At 33.9% G+C, this 24,187-nt stretch overlaps 1 protein-coding gene across 6 annotated transcripts in view; it reads right to left on the reverse strand.

The window, feature by feature from the left end:
* Positions 1-3,747: 3,747 nt before the first annotated feature.
* Positions 3,748-24,187, reverse strand: part of G3BP2 (G3BP stress granule assembly factor 2) — a 73,542-nt gene continuing 53,102 nt past the window's right edge. For 2 of the 6 annotated variants that reach the window (XM_081122955.1, XM_081122954.1), the window contains exons 2-12: positions 19,929-20,047; positions 17,399-17,480; positions 16,454-16,627; positions 15,829-15,919; positions 15,076-15,178; positions 14,441-14,621; positions 13,360-13,458; positions 9,113-9,215; positions 7,747-7,875; positions 7,086-7,204; positions 3,748-6,800 (exon numbers count right to left, since the gene is read on the reverse strand). In XM_081122955.1, coding sequence (XP_080979081.1) covers positions 6,528-6,800; positions 7,086-7,204; positions 7,747-7,875; positions 9,113-9,215; positions 13,360-13,458; positions 14,441-14,621; positions 15,076-15,178; positions 15,829-15,919; positions 16,454-16,627; positions 17,399-17,480; positions 19,929-20,023 — 1,449 coding nt within the window. In that variant the 5' untranslated portion in view covers positions 20,024-20,047 and the 3' untranslated portion in view covers positions 3,748-6,527. The remainder of the gene's footprint in view (positions 6,801-7,085; positions 7,205-7,746; positions 7,876-9,112; positions 9,216-13,359; positions 13,459-14,440; positions 14,622-15,075; positions 15,179-15,828; positions 15,920-16,453; positions 16,628-17,398; positions 17,481-19,928; positions 20,048-24,187) is intronic. The other 4 variants (XM_081122957.1, XM_081122956.1, XM_081122958.1 and 1 more) reach the window with 3 other exon arrangements.

A 24,187-nucleotide genomic window follows, 5' to 3' on the forward strand; every position in this document is an offset into this window, starting at 1 on the left:
TGTGTATGTATATATGCTCAATCCAGAGATTCACAATATTTGACAGCTATTTGATTTCTGTTCCAAGTCTCTACTCTTATTACTTAACACTGTCTCATTACTTAACGCTGTGCTTCCTGAATAACTGTAGTTCCTGATTAAGGGATCCCTAATTTTAGGCCCACTCATGCTGGAGGCTATAATTTTACAATTTTCTAAAATAAAGCCAGAATAAAAATGAATTGCATTTAAAGTTTAAATTTCTGGTGTTTAAATCCCTTTTCTAAAATTACTCATCCTTTAAAGCAGATCAACACTTTGGCTAATCCAGTATTCCAAATCATTTATCCTTTCTGAGCCTCAGTCTCTTTGGCGGTAAACTAGGTAACTATACTTAGCTTGCTAAAACTTTAAATCAGATGTAAAGCTACCAGCAATGACTCATAATATATCCTCAAATATTGCAGAAAACTCATTTTAGAGATAAAAACAAGTGTAAAGATAACTTTTATTGGTTACACTATTTTCAAGTACAAGTGTCTGCTTTTCATTGATTTCTATCTATATGCTAACTATCCAGAACTTGAGTCATTCTCAATTCCGTTAAAGATACCTCCTAAATTCAACTACCAAAAAATAAGCTAAACCTATTTCCCTCCCTCATGTAGGTCTTGAACAACTGCAACGGTTTATCAATTTCCCTGCTTCTATATTTATCCCATCTATCCTCTACAAAGATATCACTGCCATGCTTAATTCCCTTTAATAGTTTCCTATTGCAATTAGAAGAAAATTCAAATTAACTCCTTACCCTGGCCGACTACATGATGTAGTTCCTATCTCTCCTACTCCACCTCTTACCATTTTGCCACCCTTTTGACCCAACTCCACCTATCCCTGCCTCTTATCATTATCTCCCAAGAATTTCCTATTTTACAGTTTGTTTTACATTAGCTGGTCCTTCTGGCTAGTGTTCCCAAGCTCCAGGTCAACTTTAGAATGGGTGATTGAGGAACACCTTATCACTTCACTGAAATAGTTCCCAAAAGCCATTATGACCTACATTCTGCCACTCAGTTGCTTTGTATTATACTAATATTCCCCATAGCATTTACAACTACTTATCTTCATTATCAAATAAGCAAGCTCAGGGAGACCAATGGACTTCTGATTCATTCATATATGCTCAACATCAAAAACTATGCCTGGCACACACAGGCACTCAATACAATAAACAGTTATATAGTTTGTCTTCATTAAGACAATAATTAACAGTATAATGGAAGAAATACGCACACACACCCCCCCCAAAGTATTTATAGGGACCATCAATGGGTTAGATTGTGGGAGTTTGGTCTTGATTACCTGTGTTTTCCTTAGATTTTCACATTTTCACTACCACCACTTAAGCTACTACCGTGACTCTAGTATCATAGCTATTGACTGAAACACTGCAGCATCCTTTTACCTGATTTACTCAATTCATTACTGAACTTGAATTTTACTCTATAGTCAGACATTTGCAAATAAAAGTACCTTACCTCTCTCCCTCCCCCTTTTGCTCAGGGAATAAAGACCAACCTGCTTAAGGCCAGCAAGGCCCTTAATGTCTTGCCACCTAGCTACTTTCTTAAATATGCATTTATTCACTCTTTCCATAGTTACTCTTTTAGTCTGATAGCAGGGAACCTTTTTTATCATTTACCAATAGTAAGTACAGCAGTGCCTGGCACTTAGCAACTCAACAGTTAAATGAGTTGAATGAACCAGTGGGAGTTAATCACAATAGCATGAACAAGTTTTCTTGCAGGCTGAAAACTGGAGAGGAGGGGAGACAAAAACACTGAGAACAGAAGAGATTTCAAACATTTCTAGGTTAAATTGGTCAGAAAAATAGAATTGTTCATCAGAGAGCCAGATATGCATTAAGTTACTTAGAAAGAGTAAACATTGTTTTGGACTTCCAAATTTTACATGATCTAGACTTCAAAAGGGGATGTGGTAAAAAGAATTTTTTAAAAAGATGTTTATGAAACACAGGATAGGTAGACAGTAGAAATGCAACTGAATTTAAAATATTAACTACTTACACTTGCTAAAGGCCGACTACATTGTTTTAGGTGCTTCATATATCAATGCACTAAAATCCCCGCAATCACCCTACCTTATTTGACAAATGAGGAAAACAGAAGCAAAGAAAAAGGGTAACCACTGAATGGTGGAGTTGTCATTCAAGCCCAGGCTATCTCCAAAGCCCTCCTCTTAACCACTATATTGTTTAGCATCTACTGAATGGACAATATATTGAATCGAGACAGTGCCTGGCCTAAATGAAACCACCCAGAGAAAGTTCGTGGGGAAAGAGACTGAGCACAGACGGGACTGGGGAGCAGAGGTCGTTATGGAATAAGAGAAGTACAGAAAACAGGAGTAGTTAAAATATTATGTCACAAAAGTGAAAGCATTCCAAGTAGGCAGCCAGCTTTGTCAAAACTCAGGAAATCAAAGACAAAGAGATCAGTTAATTTGGTAATTAATAGAAGGGTAGTAATGTTTCTGTGAATGTTTAATTCTAAACCAGCATTTGTATTTTGCCCAGTATTTAGTAATGCTAAAAATTGACTATTTCCTATTAATTCTGAAACATGTTAAACATAAGGTGTATATACACTACATAAGCAGAGTAAGTCTCTACTTGTCCAAAATACCCACTTTATTACTTAGGAATTAACTCAATGGTGCAAATGATTTTAAACGATTACTCTCTATATGACCAACTGAAATCTATTACAAAGGGAAATTTCTTTCATGATTTAATAGATGATTCACTTATCTCGTAACTTTAAATTTAGAACTCTGGCATCAAATTGATCAAAACAGTCTACTACTAAATAATTAGAAAAATACTTATGAACACAGAATGAAAAGAAGGGTCTTTATTCATCTGTAGTTAAAATATAAATTATGATGAGGAGGTTTTCCTAATTTAAAGGAAAAGTATCAACATCTAGCCACTAAATCTTCATTCACTTGCTACAAACACTATATTATACATAACAATTGAAATGAAGCATCTTAACTGGTTAAAATAGTCAAGTATTTTGTTTCATATAAATTTCCTGGACCAACAATTTGCTCCTTCAAATATGGTTTTTTTCAGTAGTAGGGAATATACATTTTATCCCTTCTAAAAAAAATGTTTTTCTGCAGCCATGAAGTTAGGTAAGTCATTACATTATAATTAACATGGAAAGTAAGTTTAATATACATTTATAAAAATCTTAAGTCTTACTTCCTCCTCAAGAGTATTTTAAATAATGGTTATTCTGGCTTCTCTCCAAGTAAAGTCTGCTTTAAGGAATCTTCATTGAATATATCAGGAAGAATTCGATTATACTACCATCCCCTTTAACGAAGAAAAAGTGTCAAATTCCAAAATTATGTATGCTTTAGGACTCATAAATATGATTAAATGATTATTTCTCCTTTAATATTCTTTTAGAACTTGACAAATTTGTTTCAATTTCTGAATTGGGTCATGTCATTACTTTAAATAGTCTCAATATTCCCATCCTTTTGCTCCTGTCCTTCTGAGATGTGAGGTAGTAATCCTTTGGAAAACCCAAGATTAAAAAAAAAAAAAAAAAATGTTTAGTAGTCCTGCTTTAACTCACTCTCACCTTCCTTACTAATTATTATTCTAACATTCTTTAACTTGTAAACCAGCTATCCAACTGAACTGGGATAAATCTTTTAACAATGTTCAAATCTTATTTAAATGTTTTACTTTTTACACATCAAATTTCACAAATAATAAGCATTTGGTTTTAAAACAATTCCTTATTTTTACTTAGGATGTGTGAAACGCAATTGGGAGAAAACATTTTGGAACACAAACCTATAGATTAAATTAGGGACATAGATAAATGCTGCAGACATCAGTAGTTTATTGTTTGTTTAGTCCAAACACATTCAAAATGGAAACTGAAAGAATACTTTCCACCTGAAACAAACTAGATTCTACTAGCATATAATGCTTAACACATTACAGCAATAAAGATGGTAATCCATTGTCTTCTATACCTACTAAAGCCAAGATGGTAAAGCCAATTTGGTTGCAATAGTGTCATAAGGACAGAATATTACCATCAAAAAAAATAAAATAAAATAATCAGCAATTAACAGTAATGGTAGATGAGTATTTTTACTCTGGTTCACTGAAAAGGGGACAAAATGTTAAAAGTCCACAGTACTGCAGGTGAACAATCACCATGTAAACTTCTCCATGTGATGTTTTAATGATTTATTCATGGTATGTAAAGACTGAAGCTGAATGGCTCTTTGCTCTAATTTTCTATTACACTTAACATTTGTCATTACTTTTGGTGCCAGAAGTTTTCATGAATGGCAGGGCAATATCTTGGATTAGAAATTGTATATATATAAAATGGGAAGAAATAAATGAGTAAAGGAAAAATATGCTATAAAAAAACACTGACATAAACCACTCATTTAAAAGTAGCTTGAATAAAGGCTTCAAAACTCAAAATTAATTTTCTGGTAAGAACTTCAAGTACTATACATCAGAAAGTGTAAAAAGTGTTTTAAACAGGAAAAAGAAAAATCCTTAAAAGGCCCCCCAAAAAGGAAACTATTAGATTATCTGTGTCCCCAAAATATATGCAATAGTGCAAGATTTTTCCTCAAACATGGAAGACCTCATTCAAAGGAAAAAAGGGATTTAATTTTACTTATATTGCCCAGTACATGAAAAACAAAATATGTGCATCATTTGCTAATTTACTAAATAGCAAACAGTTTTCATAATTCAAAACCAGTTTACTACTATGTCAAGTGCATTTTTGTTTTACCAAGATAGAATGGAGAAGTCTTCCATGCTAACAAGCAGCTTTAAGTGGTCACACTTATTTACCCCACTCCTAGCTTGAAACATCAGACACTAATATGTATCAAATGCTTCAAAGCACAAAATTGAATATCCTTTGCCAAACTTGTGGTTTACTGGAACTTTCTATAAAGACAGACAATTATCCAGCAGCTACAAACTTTGCTCACAGAATTGTTTAGAGATTCATGTAAAAATAAAAGATGTCGTCCCAGACTTAAATTCAGAGCCACTTGGGTGCTGACATCAGTTCAAGAATTGTGCAAAATGAATGACAGTTCCCTGCCCCCCAAATAGAAAATGCAAACACTTAAGAGCTGCTGTTCTTTTCTCTGAAAATTGCAGTATCCTCACTTCAGGTTTACTTGCCATTTATGGAATCTGACTGCTTTTAAAATGTCACTAAAAATGTACATCAAGTTGATTGACTTTTCGAAGCACCTCTCCAGTGATCCGCTTCAACGTTCACATTCATGCTAAGAGAAAAGTCAACAAGAGACTTACTCAAATAACCAACTTCCTCCTTCCCTCTTCCTCCCAAACACACACGACTCCCTCCCACAGAGAACACAAAGTTGTTAACTAAAGAACAAGGTAAATAATTGCTAGTCAATTTTACTAATTTTAAAGATACTGCAATTTTTATACACTTCAATGATTTTTCAACATTTTGCAGCTGTTTGGCTTTGCAGCACAGCAATTCATACACTATACTGTACAAAATTACCAGCAAGACTGGAATGATGTATTAATAGAAGGCACCATCATGCTTATTACATTACCAGAGAACAAAAATACAGTAAAGACAATTTTCACTGTACACAGCTTAAAGAAAGGAAAAAGGGGAGGAGTGTGTTGAGCAGCCAGCCATCCCTGTACTGAAGAGGGGCAGGTAAAAAAATCTTAGATATGGAGCTACTAAATCTGGTCTAATACTCAAGACCACAGCATCTGAAGTTCTGATTTTTGTTATTTAGTTCAAACTAAATGATTTTCTTCTGGAATATACCTGTAGTCTTGTTAAGGTTTGTGTGTACGCACGCTGGTCACGGCAAGCAGATAAAATGCCCTCATCATTTCACAAACTATTCTCTACTGGAAATAAGGATGAAAGGTTCCCCCTGTTGCCTCCTGTTGCAGATTCAATGTAACTGAGTTCAGAGTGCCCACTGGTGCATTTTGATGAGTGCATAACAAGTTTCTGTTGGTTTGTATTTGGGGGGAAAGGGGGAGCAGGAAAAAAGGCAAGATTCTCCAATTGCACTATTTGTTTCCAACATTAACAGGCAGAAACAGTAACACTTAAACAAAATGTGCAGCAGAGGATTTTTTTAACTCAAAGGACCTGAATTCAGTTGGGCATGTCCTCTTAAAAAGTTCATTTTGTTGTAGATAGTTTAAGATATGGTCATTCCTCAGTCCTCAATTCTCCAAGTCTAGATTTATAAATTAACAATGTGAATCCTGTTGTGAAATTGGGGAAATAATGTCCACCTCAATCTAACTCATAACCAAAAGATGCTTTTCACATCAAAGAAATGATCAAAAAGGCTGTGTCACATTCCAAAGCCAAAAAAAATTAACAAGAATGCAAACACGATGAATAATGTACCACTGCCAAGACTTTCCCAACAGTGGGGCTTCAGCGACGCTGTCCTGTGAAGCGGCCTTCCATCTGCCCGGTTCCTCTTCCAGAGCCAAGTTTCTGTGCCATGCCACCTCTTGGAGGAGGTCCTCTTCCATCCCGGTCACGCATCATTCCGCCACCCACTATTCCACGTGGACCACCAGGACCTCGATCATTGCGCCTAATATCTCTGCGATCATCACCACCACCTCTGGTTTCTCGCTCTCTTGCAGCTCTTGTTTTTTTCTCTTCCACATTTAAACGCACTTCCCCTCGAAACATAATTGGCTTTAAAAAGGGAGAAAAAGATTTACATGGGCAGGTTAGAGAGTAATAGTAAAGTACTGCCTTGTGTAAGTAAATAAAAAAATCCTAAGAAACACATTTAAAATGACCCACACCTCAGACTTTAAAACTAACAAATCTTTATTCTTTGCATAAATACCATTTCATAGTGAACTATTTTCAGTTTTACCATTAAAAAAAGATTCTCTATGGTTTAAAAATGCACCAGATTAATGTTATATACAACAGGAATAACAAAGTCTTGAATTATGCCCTTAAGTCACTTACTTTTGCAATTAAGATTCTCTGAACTGGTTCAGAGTCATCAAAAACCACAAAACCAAAATTTGGAAGCTTTCCGCCAACACCTTTGGTATTGATTCGAAGTTCCACGACATTTCCAAAACCTGTGAAAACATACATTACAGCAAGCGTTCAATATTTTAACATAATACTTTGTGGCCTCAATTGTTCAGAATAAATATACCTTAATCTCCTTGATCCACCTCAAAATAAAAGTTGCAAGTGCCAACGTCCAACAACTAAGGTACATAATTCACTCATATAGGTCTTTCATCTAAGATGCCAACAACTAGTTGGACTGTTTGTTTTGTAACCCTTCAGCACCTTCATTAGACCTTTCAAAAAGAAAGTTATCTACATGGTTTTAGAAAGACAATGGTATTTTCTATTTCTGAATTGTATTTGCCAAATTTAAGACTGATTCATCCAGCTTTCTCCTAACCTCTAGAGAACCAGGCAAGTCAACACTAAGTACAGTCACTGAGAAACATCTGATATAGCCTTCTACTCCCTTCTGATAAGTGATTGGTACTTGGAGATATACCAAGTATACAGAGAGAGATAAATGAAAAAATTATAATTACACTACAGAAAAATCTGTTTTTCTCCTGCTTAATTCTAAGATAAAGCAAAATAAACCACTTACTCATGAAGAACTCTTTCAGTTCATTTTCATCAATATCATGTGGCAAGTTACCAACAAAAAGTTGATGACTATCTGGGTAGCGAATTATTCTACGGTTGTCAGATTCATTCTGTTCTATATCTCCTCTGCCTGAGAAAAGGAATAGAGCAGATATTAAAGTCCACAACATCTTATAAAAACTAGTTCAAAGCAATGAATATAAAAATCACTTAATCAATATTCCTGGTTTAGTTTAATAAGATAGTGAGTTCCCTGAACAGAGGTGGAAGTGCCTATTATTAGTAGGTTAGTTAGAAAACATGTCAAAGTGTAAAGTGAAGGTATTGACTACATGGAGAAAGTCCCTTCTTCTAGATCTACTCATCTGATTATATGAAAGTCAAATGTTAGTAGTACAAGTATTCCTCCTTAATCAAACTCTTGCCATCACCCAGCCAAATAAATTTCAGATAGTAAGATATATTTGTACTAAATATTTGTTTAGTATTTTGAAATACAGAAATTGCTTAATCTTTGGTTGTATGAAATTACAGCCAAGTCAGTAAATTTACTAGCAATACTTCATGTATATAGCCATATATATATGTTAGGGCATTCATATACATTTATACACGTATATATAAATCTTACTTGATCCTCCCAGTAACACAAAAAACAAAGGCATACAAGAAAGGCATTGCACAAGAAAAATTTGTGTAATAACTGAATGGCATAAGAGAAGCAAATAATTTAAGGGGGGGTCTCACCTAAGATCATAAACTCAATCAGTGGCAAAGCTAGGACAAACCCTAGCTCCCATGACTTCTGGTTTAAAGCACAATGCTTGTATTTTACTTTTGTGGAAAAAAATTACATATTCTAAATTTGATGTATACTATCTCCCACCTCCTCCCAAAAGCAATCTAAACATACTTATAGAATTCAAATAGAGTTGCTACATGTATTAGCTAAAAATGGAAACAAGTCAAAAATTATGGCAACTTACTTAAAACCTAAGACAATCAAAATAAGAAGAATCAGGGTGTGCTTATTGTTTATCTGTGAAGAGATAAGAGTGCTAAGTAAGAGAGTAGGTTATTGGCAGCTCGGTTTTGAATTCTTAGAACCAGTGACAATAACCAAATAATACTTATCTCGAAATTATTTTATGTCTTCAAGATACAAGTCTCTATGGCATGACAACTAATCCTCCCCTAAAAGTTAGTTGTTTTGCCCCAGACTGAATTTTAGCAAGTTACTTAAACTTTTAAGCATTTTGAAAATAAAAGAATTTGGGTATAAAAAACAGTTTTCAAGTTCAGTCTTTTCCAACTTTTCAAGAACTAAACAATAAATTCTAAAGGCTACAGAGGAGGGACTGACTCACCTGGTCTTGGTCCTCTAGGAGGGAAACCAGGTCGTTCTCTAGGTCGCTGTTCACGCACACGAGGTGGCTGAGACTGAACTTCTGGTTTAGCTTCAACTCTCGGCTAAAATACAAGGGAAAAAAACACATTATAAAACGCAAGGGAAAAAACACGTTATAAAGAAACACATTCCATAGGAGAAAAAGCAACTAAAGCAACTACCAAAAGTCACTAACAGGCATAATGGTAATTTTAAGTTTAGAATGCTTTTAACACAGTGTCCTATGTACATAAAAGATAAATTTTTATAAAGATATTCTGTACCAATCTAGGACTGTAGGGTAGGTTTTGTTTTCCCACTCAAGGCCAAAGAACTCACAATAAGCTGTTTTTTACAACTACACTTCAAAAATAAAGTTACATACAAATTGAGACAGCATAAAAGGTATTCCTACAAAAATCACAAAAATGCAAGATGAACCAGTCACTCCATGTAAACACATATACAAAAGAAAAAGCCTTATCTTTATTTCAGGAAGACAAGAATATATGACACATACCTTCTAATTATCTAGTTTGCTGCCCTTCAAATATAAGTGCTCAGGAATATCCTCTAAACCTCACCCTATGAATAAATCTTGAAAATCAATTCTTTTCATAGTTCAAAATATACAACTTAGCTTACTCTAGCACCTAAAATACTACTTTTTAAGTCAAAATGCACATGAGAAAACAAGATAGAAACATGTATATAGTAAGTCAAATAGTCAAAGTCCTTTAACTTTCTATTTTTCTTCTTTAGGGGAAAGGTGTGCATTTATTTAAGGACTGATCCCAACAATTTTCCTTAACTGTTTCTTGGGGGATAACGGGAAGGGAGGATGGTAACGGGACATTTAAAATGCCTTCCAAAAGTTTCTGCTAACTGCTGAATTAAACACATTCAATTAAACTATTTTAAAAACAAAATAACACCCACATCTATTACCTTTTCTCTAATACAATGGCATTTTCAGTAATTTCCAACATCTTCAAGTTATCTACTGCCTAAATAATTTGTGGTCCAAGGAAGAGAAAATACATACATCTTCGAAGGATGCTGAAAACACTCAGCAGGATATGAAGAACATGCCCTCAAGTCAGAAAACGAGTAATTTCAATGATGTCTTTATGGCTGCTAAGGACCTCAGTCCGGGCAGTGGCTCAAACTCTTTCATCATTTATATAACTATAGTAGTATAATTTGCAAGGACAAATTTTGATACAAAAAGTTATGCTTCCTTCACCAATGACAACTGTGACCACTGTAATTTCTATCCTAGCATTTAACAAATTTGCCTGACTCTTCCCAAATTCTATTTTCTTCCATGTAGATTCCCATTTACTCCAAGATCAAGTTGTTTCCCATGTTCTAGAATTTTGCTAGTTAAAAATTTTTTAACTCTTCAGATTTTTTCAGTTATTTATATGTATTTATTTCTATAAGGACCATATCTTAATTTATTTCTACACCACACAAAGAATCAAAACCGTGCTTCAAGATATAGATGTTTAATAACTATTGATTCACTTAGAATTTATTCACATTTTTAGTTCTCTAACCCAAACATGAAAAAGAATGTTCCATGCTTGACAAGGGAACCTAAGTTACAGCCCTGGGACCACTGCTATCTTTAGTTGGAATTTAACACTGTAAGATAATTTGACGCATGATCTGATGCCTGAAAAAGGCAGTTATTTAGAAATTTCAACTTAAGGGGGCCTAAAAGCGCAACTTAACCTGAATATTAGACTGTAAAACAGAATTAAAGAATAGATGTACTGTAACAAAATTTTGATGAAGCTAGTGTATTTAGCAAATTCATAAAAATAGCAAATGTACGCTTTAATTTAAAAATCTCAGAAAAAACTCAGACTCATTCAATCCAAATGTTATCAAAGAACTTGAGGCACCCTAATTCAAATTGTTTTCAAAACAGATTACCAAAACAAAACCACAAGTAGAGAAACAGAAAAGTTATTTTCCTTTTAGAACTTCAAAGTAAAAATTATTTAAATAATCTTCAACATCTCACAAATAATTCATAACATTGATTTAGCAAGCAACCTTTTAGTATATATCTGATGATACTAATGCAAGAAAAATGAGACAAAAAAATCTAACAAAATCCTTTCAATAACTGATTAGTATGTTAAGTAAGCCAGCTGTGTAATTACAATTCTCAGGCTCAATTTCATGATTAAAACTACTTACTCTAACTATATAAAATGGTTAATATGCCACATATTATTTTAGGGCCTTAAAATTATTTCCATGTAACCAGAAAGTGTGCTCACATGACAAATCCCACAAATGAAAGTCAAATGAAGTATGAGATAAAAATGAAACCATCAAATCAAGTAAGTAACAGCAGGTAAAACCACAACTAACAAACACATCCTTCAATTTAACATAAGCTATTTAGATGAAATAATTTCCACACAAAACCTTTTTACCAAGAAATTAACTTACCTATTTCTAAATTAATGCCTACCAATACCCTAGAATTGGATTTGACTCTCCTTTTATTAATAACCTATGCTAGTTAAGGAAATGAATAATACACCAAAGTAACAAAATAAAAGTGAACGGTTTATCAAACCAAGTGGAAAAATCACGAATCCATTCTAAACATAGCCTAAAGAGATCAGAAACGTCTTTTAAAGCTTAAATTATAAACATTTAAACATTTTGTTTTAATAAGGATGGGAAATATAATCTAGTCTCCTACAATTCAAAAACTAACAATTTTTTTTTTCCTGGGCAAGAAGCTAGGATATAATGAGATGTAATTTAGACATGCCTTACATACAGTACTTTTCTTCTTAAATGTATAGAGATACATTCCCCTCCAAAGGGCTCAAGAATCCTATATAGGTTTGAATGAGTCACACATGGACTCTGGTGTCCATGGTGTCCAACTGCATGAATTCAAAGCTTAGCCCTACTATTTATATACCTGTCTGAGGTACTACTCTAGGCCTCAATTTAATTAAGTGGGAAACAGGAATAATAGTAGTTAACCACCCTCATACAAAGTGGTTATGAGGATTAGATGAGAATATAAAGTGCTTTGACAATGCCTGGTATTGTAAGTATTAACTATTTTAACTTTTAACTAGTAGTAAGTTTTTTAAAAAGTGTAGCCAACTCCCTGAAATGAAGAAACAATTCAAAGGATTCCTAATGCAAATCTGATAAATCAAGCATTTCAAAGCACATTCAGAAGTCACCTATCAGGTCTTCAGAGGAGTTGAAAAGCACAATCAATATTTTGGTAAATTAATTTTCTTTGAGAATCCTGATTTGTGATCTGAGGCAACTACTCAATACTTCCTGAATATCTAACTGGAAAAAAACCCACAGGTTATCACGAAGCCATGATGTACCTGGTTATGTGTACCAACACCAGAAAGACTGTCTCATAATTACTAGCAACTTTTGAAATCTCAAAGTTTCACTATTTAGAGCATATTAAGAGGTGTATACAAACAAACAATTATATGTGCACTAACCATTTTAAATGTAAATTTTCTAGTGGAATGAAGTTTAACTCAAAATGTAGGTAAAAGAATTGGACATTCTTTTAAATTGTGCCTATAAACTTAATTTAAATTTCATTATTTCTAAAGTATACCTAATATAGTAGACAGTGTCTTATTTTCAATGTTTTGAAAGCTCTGAAATGGGTATGATGACCACAGACAAAAAGCAGAATATTGGAATGATCGGTTAAGGTGAACACTACAGTCATAAGTTGGTACAGGCTTCGATTAAATGGTATGAACCACTTACAGATAAAGAGCTTAGGCAGTATATTTTCAAAAGTATTCTATTTTTTTTAAAACAGTGATTCTTTATAATGCCACACTATTTTGTGCCTTTCCAGATTTTTTTCCTTAAAATATGTTTGCTAAATAAAATTTTAAACTTTTTAAAAAGAAAGTTTTTGGTTATTTTAAGAAGCCTTTTAAATGACAATATTATATATATATGTATATATGTAAAACCAACTTAATCTGTATTTCACACACCCAAACCCCAAATACCACCTGTGTAGATGATGAATGGAGATTTGGCATTTAAAGTGGGTGCACTGACATTTAATACAATTTTTTTGTATAGTTAATCCATAATTTCTGATTGACTCATTTAAAAAAGTATTAAAAAGATAAGCAATTGGCAATGTAACAAGGATACAATCCAATGTGTTCACAGATTGGTTACCTGTGAGACTGGTGCTTTAACATGGGGTGGAATTCCAGAGGAAGAAACAGTACCACTAGGAGGCAGGTTTTTACTGGTCACTGAAGCCCAGGAGAAAGCCTGCAGGAAATGCAACAAACCTAGACTACTAATCATGGAAAACCACCAACATTCCTATAGGGAAACTCCCAAATATATATTTTCTTTTCACTTCTGAACTATTGCTCTATATTGGAGGACTCCTAAAAGAAAGGCACACGTACACATGCCAGTCTATGTGCCAGCCTTCATAATCTCATTATGCAAGATTATTTGATGTTTATTTCTGAACTACTAAATAAATCCACAAGCAAGTTCCTATATGTCCTAAGTAGATGAGCAAGTGGCACAAAACCACTAACACAGGCTAGAAAAGTAAGAGCCTAAAAGAACCAATTTCTTTCCCCTTTTAGAGAAAAATAGGGTGTGTGATGGTGTTAAGGGAAGAGGGGAAGGATAGGAAAGAAGAAAGCACTAGCTGGAAACTTTAACAAACCTTCACAAATTGAACAAGGAATCTTCTCTCACTACCCAAATATACTTTAACCTTCTACTTTTACAGAAAGATAAAAGATGTACTGATTGGCTTAAATGATACATTATGGTGTCACTCATCTTTCCAAGATAGTTTATTGGTGTAATAAGGAAACTGTTCCCATTTAAACCAGAAATAAGAGGTATCTCTTCTTTTAATAAGCCAACTTATGTAAGTTGGGAAATTGCAAGACTCCTTGCATCCGTGTGTAGAGGACTTAATACAGAATGGAAGAGCAACTCTCAGCTTTATAGATGGACCCAAATAATTTCATGTAAGGTACTAAACATTGTATAGAGACAAAGATTAATCTTAAATTTCACTCTGAGGGGTTTGTGTTTTTTTTTGGAGGGGGAAAATACAATGAGATTTTCTCGGGATTACCAAAAAACCCACAGCTTCTTTCATATACACAAAAAAGTATAGTTTACTATATGAAATAATTTAACAGAACAAAGGTCATGCTTCATTAATGGCATCAAATATGAAAGTGTGATGTTACAGATTAAAGAGTTCCTTTCATCTAACCTTCGGTGGTTCTTGTGGCAGAGAAACAGGTTCAGCAGGAGGAGGAGAAGTAGACTTCTCCTCTAACTCTTCTAAGTTCTTCTCTTCCACTGGTGGCTTCAGCTCTTCAGTCTTTGTTTCAGATTCTGGCTCAGGTTCAGGTTCATGAGAGGATTCTTCCAAAGGCTCCTCTATGCCATTACTACAATAACATATTTTATTTCCTTTTCAGTATGAGTAAAATGATCAATTCAAACAAGATAAAATTCAGTATCTTTCTAATCTAATGGGCAAAAGTCCAATAAGAACTAGAAAGCAGAAGGGAGTAATACTCTTAAGCAACATTTCTTCAACCCCACTGTTCTAAAACTGGATTACTAAAAATGTTTACTTTAGTACTAACTATAAGCAAACCCTATATTTATAAAAATAAAATGCTCACTCTGTGTTGTCCCAAACACAATCAGTAAGTGATCACTGTTTCAGGCCAAACCATGATCAATTTTTTAATTAAATAAAACAATTATTTCCAAAATTTTTGCAAAGTATTCAAATACTGCCCTAACAGGTAGCTTTATCAAAACTTATTTCCAACAGTAATTCTAAGAACAAAAACCACCTGACAACAAATTTAACTTTGTAAACACTATTCTTACGTCACAGGGTGAGCTTCATAGTATCCACTGTTAGCATTTTCTTGTACAGGTTCTGGAGATGGTTGCCTTTCTTCTTGTTCCTCTTCTACTTCATCTTCTGATTCTAACAACACATAATACATCACATCATTTTTTAAGAGGCTTGACACACAATTTGATATACATATTTTTAATGATTAAGGCAGTGATGTGATAGTAAACAGTCAAAACAATGGCATGTTTATTACAAAGGCAGGTATTTGCAACATTCCGTATTCTCCTAAACTGAAGAGCAGCAAGACGAAATTTCGTATTTACCCTATTTTTTTTTTTAATCTATTAGTAAGGAGTCAGAAATAAATGATAAAGCCATAATTCAGTTTCCTTTGTCATATCTATTCAATCGATGAAGTAATGATTTTAAAAAATCATGTATATCAACAGATCAGTTAAATTAGGGTACAGCTAAAAAATTAACAGTCAACAAAGGTATTAAGTGAAAAACAAAAAGCAAGCTTTAAGCCAAGTATAGGATCCAATAAGATTCTGTAACAGGCACTAAACTCTTAGTTATCTACAAAGGATGAGATTGAGAATTTTTTTCACTTTCTACGTCTGACTTTTTCATAATTTCATGAACACCTATATCGTTTACAATAAAGCCAAAAAGAGAAAGCGGTTTTGACTCAGTTGCCATACAGGGAAATTTCTGTAAGTCCATACGTTTCCTCAAAGAGTGGTGAAAGAACCCCTCTATATTGAAAGTAACCTCACCTTCATCAAGTTCTGGTTCAGAATCACCAAATACTTCATCCTCATAACGAAACATATCATTGTGAACGTAAAACTTATTCGGAACAGATCCCTATAGGAAAACAACATCCAAGTATGTCTTAAGTACCCATAAAGGTGGTATAACATAAAAAGAACAAATTACATGGCATATGCAATTTCTATTTTAATACTATAGAAATAATGTAGACTAAATATAATTTTCCAAAGTTGAACATGCTATATGATGCTAATAAAGTAAACTACAGAAAATCAATCAAAGAATACTGGAACTAAAGTAATGTCTACCCAATGTCAAAGAATCAGAACGAATTAACAAATGGAACTTTTCCATTCTGTTTAATATGTAACCTATTAAAATATAACATACTTTTTGTATTATTTCTGTAATCTCAATCATCTATTTACACATTAGTATCAATATCTGTATTTTACCTCTAGTCAGAGTGCAAACACACCCACACAAAGCTCAAGTAAATTATATCAACAGGTCCAATACAAATTTCTCAAAAAAGCTATATGTACATATAAACTGGTAAGAAGAAACTCATTGGCTACGTCAAGCAACTAGTAAGAGCCAAATAAAATCATATAAATGAAAACTTACTTCAGGAGCCAGAACAAAGGTTTGCATAAACTTCCTCTCTGGCTGTCCACTGTTAGACAGCAAGCCCATGACCTGGACAACTACTCCATCACTCAAGGTTGCATGAGCATCCACATGACGAATTTTAGTATGACATTCACTGAAGTTCAGAGATAATACTTTGTGGTGTATATCCTTTATTAGGAGAAGGGAGGAAATACAAACTCTTGTGATACTGCATTACCTATACAATACAACAGAACTTCACTGATTTCTTCCTCACAACTTGCAGGATATTTACTTAATCCTTCTGCCTCACTTGAATTCATTCCATCATACTATGTGTACTGTCAGACTGTTATTCCTAAACCACCATTTTCAACATGTCAACTCTCTACGCATAAAATCACAATGGTTTTCTCTTATTATGCAGTAGTATGGGCTTTATACAGCTTTCTGCCAATATTCCATAGTAGGCATTTAGTCATTCACACAAAATGTGTTGACTACTCCTTGACCTCACAGCTAATTTTATTTTACTGCATGTTTACTGAGGCCATTTCTCCTACCTTCAATTTCCTCTTGTTTGATAAGGCCAAATCCTGTAATTCAGAGTCTAGCTGATATCCCACATCCCAGTCTCTACAAAATCATAAGAAGCATACATAATTCTGTGCACTCCTGTTTAAAGTAAGATTCAGCCCACATTTGTATAAAATACATCAAGGATACAAAACATCCCACCTTCTCCTTTGTATTCACCCCAATGTAATACCATGTTTTATACAAAATGGATGATTTTAAGAACTCAAAGCACAATTGACAATTATTGTAACATAAATTCTAGTTACAACTAATGATCACATTCAAGAAATTCATGGGCACAAGAAGGCTATTTTTCATATCTCTATCTTAATGTATACACACACAAGAAAAATCTAAAATGTATATGAAATTGATACTTACATTTTGGCCATAAACAGCCTCCTGGGGCTTTCCACTAGCATCTACTCCACCATGAACATAGGAAGAATTCCTGCCATAAAACCTGTAAAACCAATGATAATGGTTAATATTCAATTGTCAAGAGAAGTCTAAGAGACAGCAGAGTTCTGGTGTCAAAGAGACCTAATTTCCAGGTCCACTCCCTCAGTCATTAGTTGTGTAATTTTGAGCACATGTATGGTATTTAAGTTCACTTTCCTTGATTATAAAACAGTACAGTGACTACCCCACAGGGTTTTTGTAAGGATTAAATGAGTAATGACAAAAAATTCTTAGCATGCCTAGCACAATGAATATACCATATACTCAAATCATTAGCTATTCTCATCTAATTCTTATTACATCTATTTTTTTGTTAAGTGTAAAATGAGGTAGTCATACTACATTCTACAGACTGATGTTGCAGTAATTGACCCATTTCTTTTCCTTTAGATACAAAATCTCAGTTAGTTCATTTGTTTGGGAATTAGATGCTGTTTAACATTCTACTCTGAGTTCCAAATGATTACTAACACTTGCAAAGGCTTAGATGAAATCAGTTTAAATTTAAGTAACTGAAATAATTCAGAGACTACATAAAAAATCTACATTATTTCAACATCCAATTTCTCGCTAATATTTTTATATTGCTCTTAAGTACATGATGTCTCTCTGGCATTACCTAAAGCAATTAGAACCAATATCTTTCTAAATTAAGGTTATCAAACATGCAAAGTTGACTTTTTCATAAAGAGAACTCAAGTTCTATCATAATAAAACATGTTAAGACTTCCTCTATGCCAAGTAATGTTCTTAGTGCATTACATATATTGATTCATTTAACCCCAAAACCACCACCTCATGAAATAAGTACTATTATCTCAATGAATAAACTGAGATTCATAAGAAGTTAAATAAACTCATCTAAGATCACACGCCTTTCAAGTGGGGCAGCTAAGACATGAACACAGTCTGATTCCAGCATCCATGCTTTTAACTGCTACCCGTATTTTAAAGTTTATACTATTTCCTCTCATGTAAAACTGGCAAGCATGTAAACTGCTATTATTTTACTGGAGGACAATATGGCTCTAAGTGTGCATAAGAAAAGCCTTTGGTTTAACATTTCGACTTCTAAGAACTTATTCTAAAGGTGCACAAAAAGGCATGTGTACGGATATTCATTACAGTGTTAGCAAGTGGAAAATTACAAACTGAATTTTCATTACTAGGGAAATTGGTTACATAAGTATAAAACAGAAGTTTGCACTGTTATTTGAAATGATGGTGGAAAGTCTGTTTTAAATTTTACTTTTTTGTCACTATAAAAAAAGTTCCTTGTGAAAAAACTAAAAATGTTAATAGCTACATTGTAAGATGACTAAATTTCAAATTATGAAAGGCCCTATTAATTCTATTCTCCCTCCACAAACACTATCAACAAGAATGCCTTTATTTTTATAATTAGGAAAATGTACAGGTATTTATTTTGGGGTGGGGGGCTGTTATATAAAAATGTCTCCTGCCCGGCCGGGCGTGGCTCAGAGGTTGAGCATCAACCTAGGATCCAGGTGATCAGGGTTCGATTCCCGGTCAGGGCAAATGCCCGGGTTGTAGGCTCAATCAATGACTGTCTCATCATTGATGTTTCTATCTCTCTCCCTTTCCTTTCCTCTCTGAAATCAATAAAGATATATTTAAAAAAAAAAAAGTCTCCTGGGACAACACAGAATATTACTTATTTAACAATGCAGGGCATATTGCAAAATCTAACTTTAGAATAACCAGCATCCTTATAAAGAGGACCTATAGATAATATACATGTTTACCTTTAACTCACTTGGCTAGCGTGTTCTAGAACAAATATTTACAAAGCCGAATACTTACAAAAGTCTCACTTATCTTCCACCTGCTAAAATATACCAGAAAGAACAAAAACTATAAATACTATTCATAATATAAATCAATTTCACTTCACTCTCTGGAAAAACTAAGCTTACAAATGCCAACTTTTACCAAAATAGTAAACAAGGCTCCTGTTGCTGTTTTACCAAGGAAAACTATTTTGCAAATCAATCAAGAAATTTTCAAATGTATAATCACTTAATGGACTCATTTCCTAACACTGCTATAGAGAACTTTAAAGAGAAGACTTAAGCCCAGGATTTCAATTTGCAGACTGCAACTCATTAGTTGCCAAGCCCAAGGTGGTTGTTTTTTAAATGAAACATAAAATACCAGAATATATAATTTTGTGCACACGCATAAGTGTGGGTAAATGTGTTATGTAAAGTGTTTTTCTTACTGTGGATTTCATAAAAAAAACAAAACCAAAACCCCCAAAAATACTGGTTTTAGCAATCAGATGGTCAAAATATTAAATATGGTTTACAAAGATACTGTCAAGACATGAAGAGACAGGAAAGACAGTATGTTAAGTCATATTCAAGAAAATAAAACTAAATAAAAAAGATAAAAAATAAAAAACTAAAATAATCCATTTAAAATTTACCTGTGTAGATATTCTGGAGCTTTATTCAGCAAAGTATAATATTGCCTCACAAACTCCCGCCCTACAAGCAGCGGACTGGGCTTCTCCATAACCATTTCTTTGCTGCACAATGTCAAAATCTAAGGGGGCAAACACAGTAAGTATTAGAAAATCATCTCTGTAAACTTTCATGAAATAAATTTTCTGAGCCATACAAGTGGTAATAAAGAAAATTAATACCATTTATTAAAAAGTAGTTTACAATGGCAAAAGAATAAATTCCCAACAACTACTGGTAACCTTCAACATCTGCATCTCCTATTTCTATTTCTTCAATCTCCCTATCCCTCAAAAGGGGGACGCAGCACAGTTCTTATTCCCAAGAGAGTCCAGTGCTGCCTCAGACTGCAAGGACAACATAACCAAGTATTTCCATTCATAGCACCTTTTTCCCTTTGGAGACCATTATCTCCTATGTTCATGAATTCATTTTTAAAAAGACAAAGGAGGTATAGGGGAAGACTGGGAGATTACACTTATGGGAAAAGTACTGACTTGTGTCTTCTTCATATTTTCTCTCTTTCTAGGAATTTATTTCATTGTTCTCAAAATAATGATTAGCACTAAAAATCAGCAATAATCTCAGTACTCAAAAATCATTGTTTTTTACATTTGGTGTTAGTCACTCCAATCTTTCTTTCCATTGATTAAGCATCTAACAAAAGCCATGTATTACTGTTTATAGTACAATGAAATTTACTGGGGAACATGGTAAGAGACTAGCCCTCAAGGAGTTTATAGTCCATCATGGAATTATAAACAAGCAAACAGAACAATGTCAGGTGCTATGCTAAAATTACTTTTATACTGAAAATCTCAAAGACAAGATCAAGAAACACAAATACAAAATAAAATTAGAAATACCACCTCTCATCATCTAAAATGAATAATTTATATGTTTATAGCCCCAGAACAGTCAAAATTATAAATTTAAGAATTAGAGAGGGGCAAGGCTGAATATTACTTCTTAAAATAATTTATATATATGTATATATATGAAAGCAACCTTTCTTATTACACTTAAAAGTACAAAAAAAAAAAATCACAATATCTGTGTATCTATTGCAAAAATCAGGATGGGACTTAAATTTCTGTCTAATAAATCTCAATGTAAGTTTTTTTTGTTTTTGTTTTTTAAATATATCTTTATTGATTTCAGAGAGAGGAAAGGAGAGGGAGAGAGAGAGCTAGAAACATCAATGATGAGAGAGTCATTGATCGGCTGCAGCCCGCAACCCGGGCATGTGCCCTGACCGGGAATCGAACCCTGATCGCCTGGATCCTAGGTCCACGCTTAACTACAGAGCCACGCCCGGCCGGGCTTTTTATTTTTTGTAAGAGAGCCCACCAGTCATCATTATAATTATGCTGTTTAAAAATATATATATATATATCAGATATCAACCACAGTGAAGCCTACAGATAAGACTAGCTCTATATAATTCTAGTGATTCCCAATTCAACTTTTGTATAATGCTCTATTAGCTTCCCCGTTTTTCCTTTTGTAACTGTCCCCAAACTCTCAGTCTATAAAAACTCTCAAAATATTTTTAAAAATTTTTATAATGCCTCACTTGCTTTCAAAAATAGTTAATTCATTGCTTCCAGTGTGTCAGGGTATGGGGAAGGAGAAGTAGCAAGAAGCTCCTAAAGCAGCCCAAGGAGATAAGAGAAAGTAAGGCATAAAAGGACTCTCATTTGCTACATTTAAAGTAACAAAGCTAAGCAACATAGTATTTTTATTTGGAATGATGGAGAAGGGTGAAGAACAGTAGACTTATCTAATAAAATTTTATAAACTAAAATGTGGAAATTACACACTTTAATATTGTAGTAACTGCTGTTAAAAATTAATACTAAGACATAGAAAGAAACTACCTTACCCTCTGAATAAAAAAATTATGTTCAAAATAAGTTTTGTTCAAATGGTTAAAGACAGAAATTATATTAGGGATTGTTTCTGGGATTAGGGAATCTCATTTTTTCCCTTCTCCTCTTCTATATTTCAAGATTTTCTACAGTGACACTTTGTCATTTATCCCAAATCTCCCATTACATTTTTAAGATACATATTCACCTACCATTTTTCTCACTTACATATAACCAAAATAAAAAAAGATACTGAATGCACCTATCAATATCAAAGAAAGGGTCAAAATACACTAAAAACTTATTGTAACAAAGTTCAAGAGGGGCTTCAAATTACCCGCCACTTAGAAAGTCACTAAAATATCATGATCAGGGTATCATCAGTTTAGATTAGAGTTAGGCAAGGAGATAAGACAGTGGAGGTAACTTTTACTTATTACTCAATAAATTATTTATTCAAAGGGGATAAACTTGAAATGGTAAATGAGAAAAGGCAATGCTAATCTGGTAAAAGCCTAACAAATAGCTATACATAAAAGGCTATGCAGAGCCTCTTTTTTAAGGCGCAGGAGGCACCCACAGGGATGATAAAATGAAATAAAGGTGTCACTCAGAGGATGGTGTTCAAATCAATTATACTGACAAATATAACTTAAAGATCAGTTACTTCTTTACCATAACTCTGATTTGAAGTGAATCAGAATTTAGAAGGCTAAACTATAACTGATTGATAGAAATCAAGCAGAAAGTAAAGGTACTGGTGACTAATCTCTTTTTTAATGACAGACTAATTTATGTGTTCTATATAAGCAACTGCCATCTCTTCCATCTTCCTATTTCCCCCTCTAGAGTAGGGAAATTAACAGTTCAATAAATAAGAAATGCATCAAAGAAGCATTAGGGATAAATTATAGATGAACCACCAAACAAGGTAGTTTGGGACTTGGGGAAAAAATGAGTAATATAGTTTGCGTTTATTATTCATGCACAGCCAGTGTATATAAGAAGGCCAAGAGGAAGAAAGAGCCAAATTACACATTCAGAAAAAAAAGGCATGAACTTTTTGGATCTCAATTTCCTAATTTACAAATTGAGATGTGATCTCTGGTGAAGCGTACAAGACTATGCAGGTCAATAAAGATAGCCAAGATAGTACAAAAAAGATCTTCAGAAGGTTGTTAGCCTCTAGCACCTTAGAAGAGCAATTATCATCTAATATCTTTTTAGAGAAAGTGAAATTCCCCATATTTAACTCCACTTGAGTGTGGGGATTGCTGTCAAACTGAGAAGCACAAGGTAAAATTTATTCTTTCCTTGTCAATTAAAAGCTATCAATCCTATTTATTCATCCAGATGCCAGCATGACTATACTCAGCTTCCTTATTTACAGAGCTGTCAGCTACTTTCAGATTTCATTCAACTGACCAACTATGTCCATCACATTTAAAATCCCTGTGTATCTTCATCAATATCCTTTTATTCATTCCTGTTTCTTAAAATGTTTCCTTCTCCATTTGCCTAGGCTAATTCCTGAAGCACGTATCTAGGGAAACCGCTCTGTATATCAAATGTCACCATTTTTTCTAATTTTTAAAAAATATATATATATTTTTTATTTCAGAGAGAGGAAGGGAGGGGGAGAGAGAAACATCAATGATGAGAATCATTGATTGGCTGCCTCCAGCACGCCCCCACCGGGGATCGAGACCACAGCCTGTGCTAGGAATCCAACCATGACCTCCCGGTTCAGAGGTCAACGCTCAACCACTGAGCCACGAGCCAACCAGGTGATCATTTTTTCTAAATTTCTTAATACCCATAACCCATTGTGAGGGACCCAGAGAAGAGGAAGAAAGTAACCCATATACACAAACAAGATAGTCACACTCGGCTTCATATCAGTATCTACAATATGCTCAGATTTCCTCAATTTCAAAATGAATACTTAAAAAACACACACAAAAAACTTAAAACACAAACCCTTGCCATTTGACCCAGTGATCCCACTTCTAGTAATATATCCTAAGCAGCCAGAAACACAATCAGGAAGAATATATGCACCCCTCTGTTCATAGCAGCGTTATTTACAATAGCTAAGATCTGGAAACAGCCCAAGTGCCCATCCAGTAAATGAATGGATCAAAAAAGGCTGTGGTATATTTTCACAACGGAATACTATACAGCTGTAAAAAAGAAGGATCTCTTACCCTTTGAGACACCATGGACAGACCTGGAGAGTATCATGCTAAGTGAAATAAGCCAGTCAGAGAAAGACAAGTATCACCATAATCTTATTACTATGTGGAATCTAATGAACAAAACAAACTGATGAACAAAACAGATCCAGAGAC

Source organism: Miniopterus schreibersii (assembly GCF_964146895.1).
Source record: "Miniopterus schreibersii genome assembly, chromosome: 1".
Classification (NCBI taxonomy): domain Eukaryota; kingdom Metazoa; phylum Chordata; class Mammalia; order Chiroptera; family Miniopteridae; genus Miniopterus; species Miniopterus schreibersii.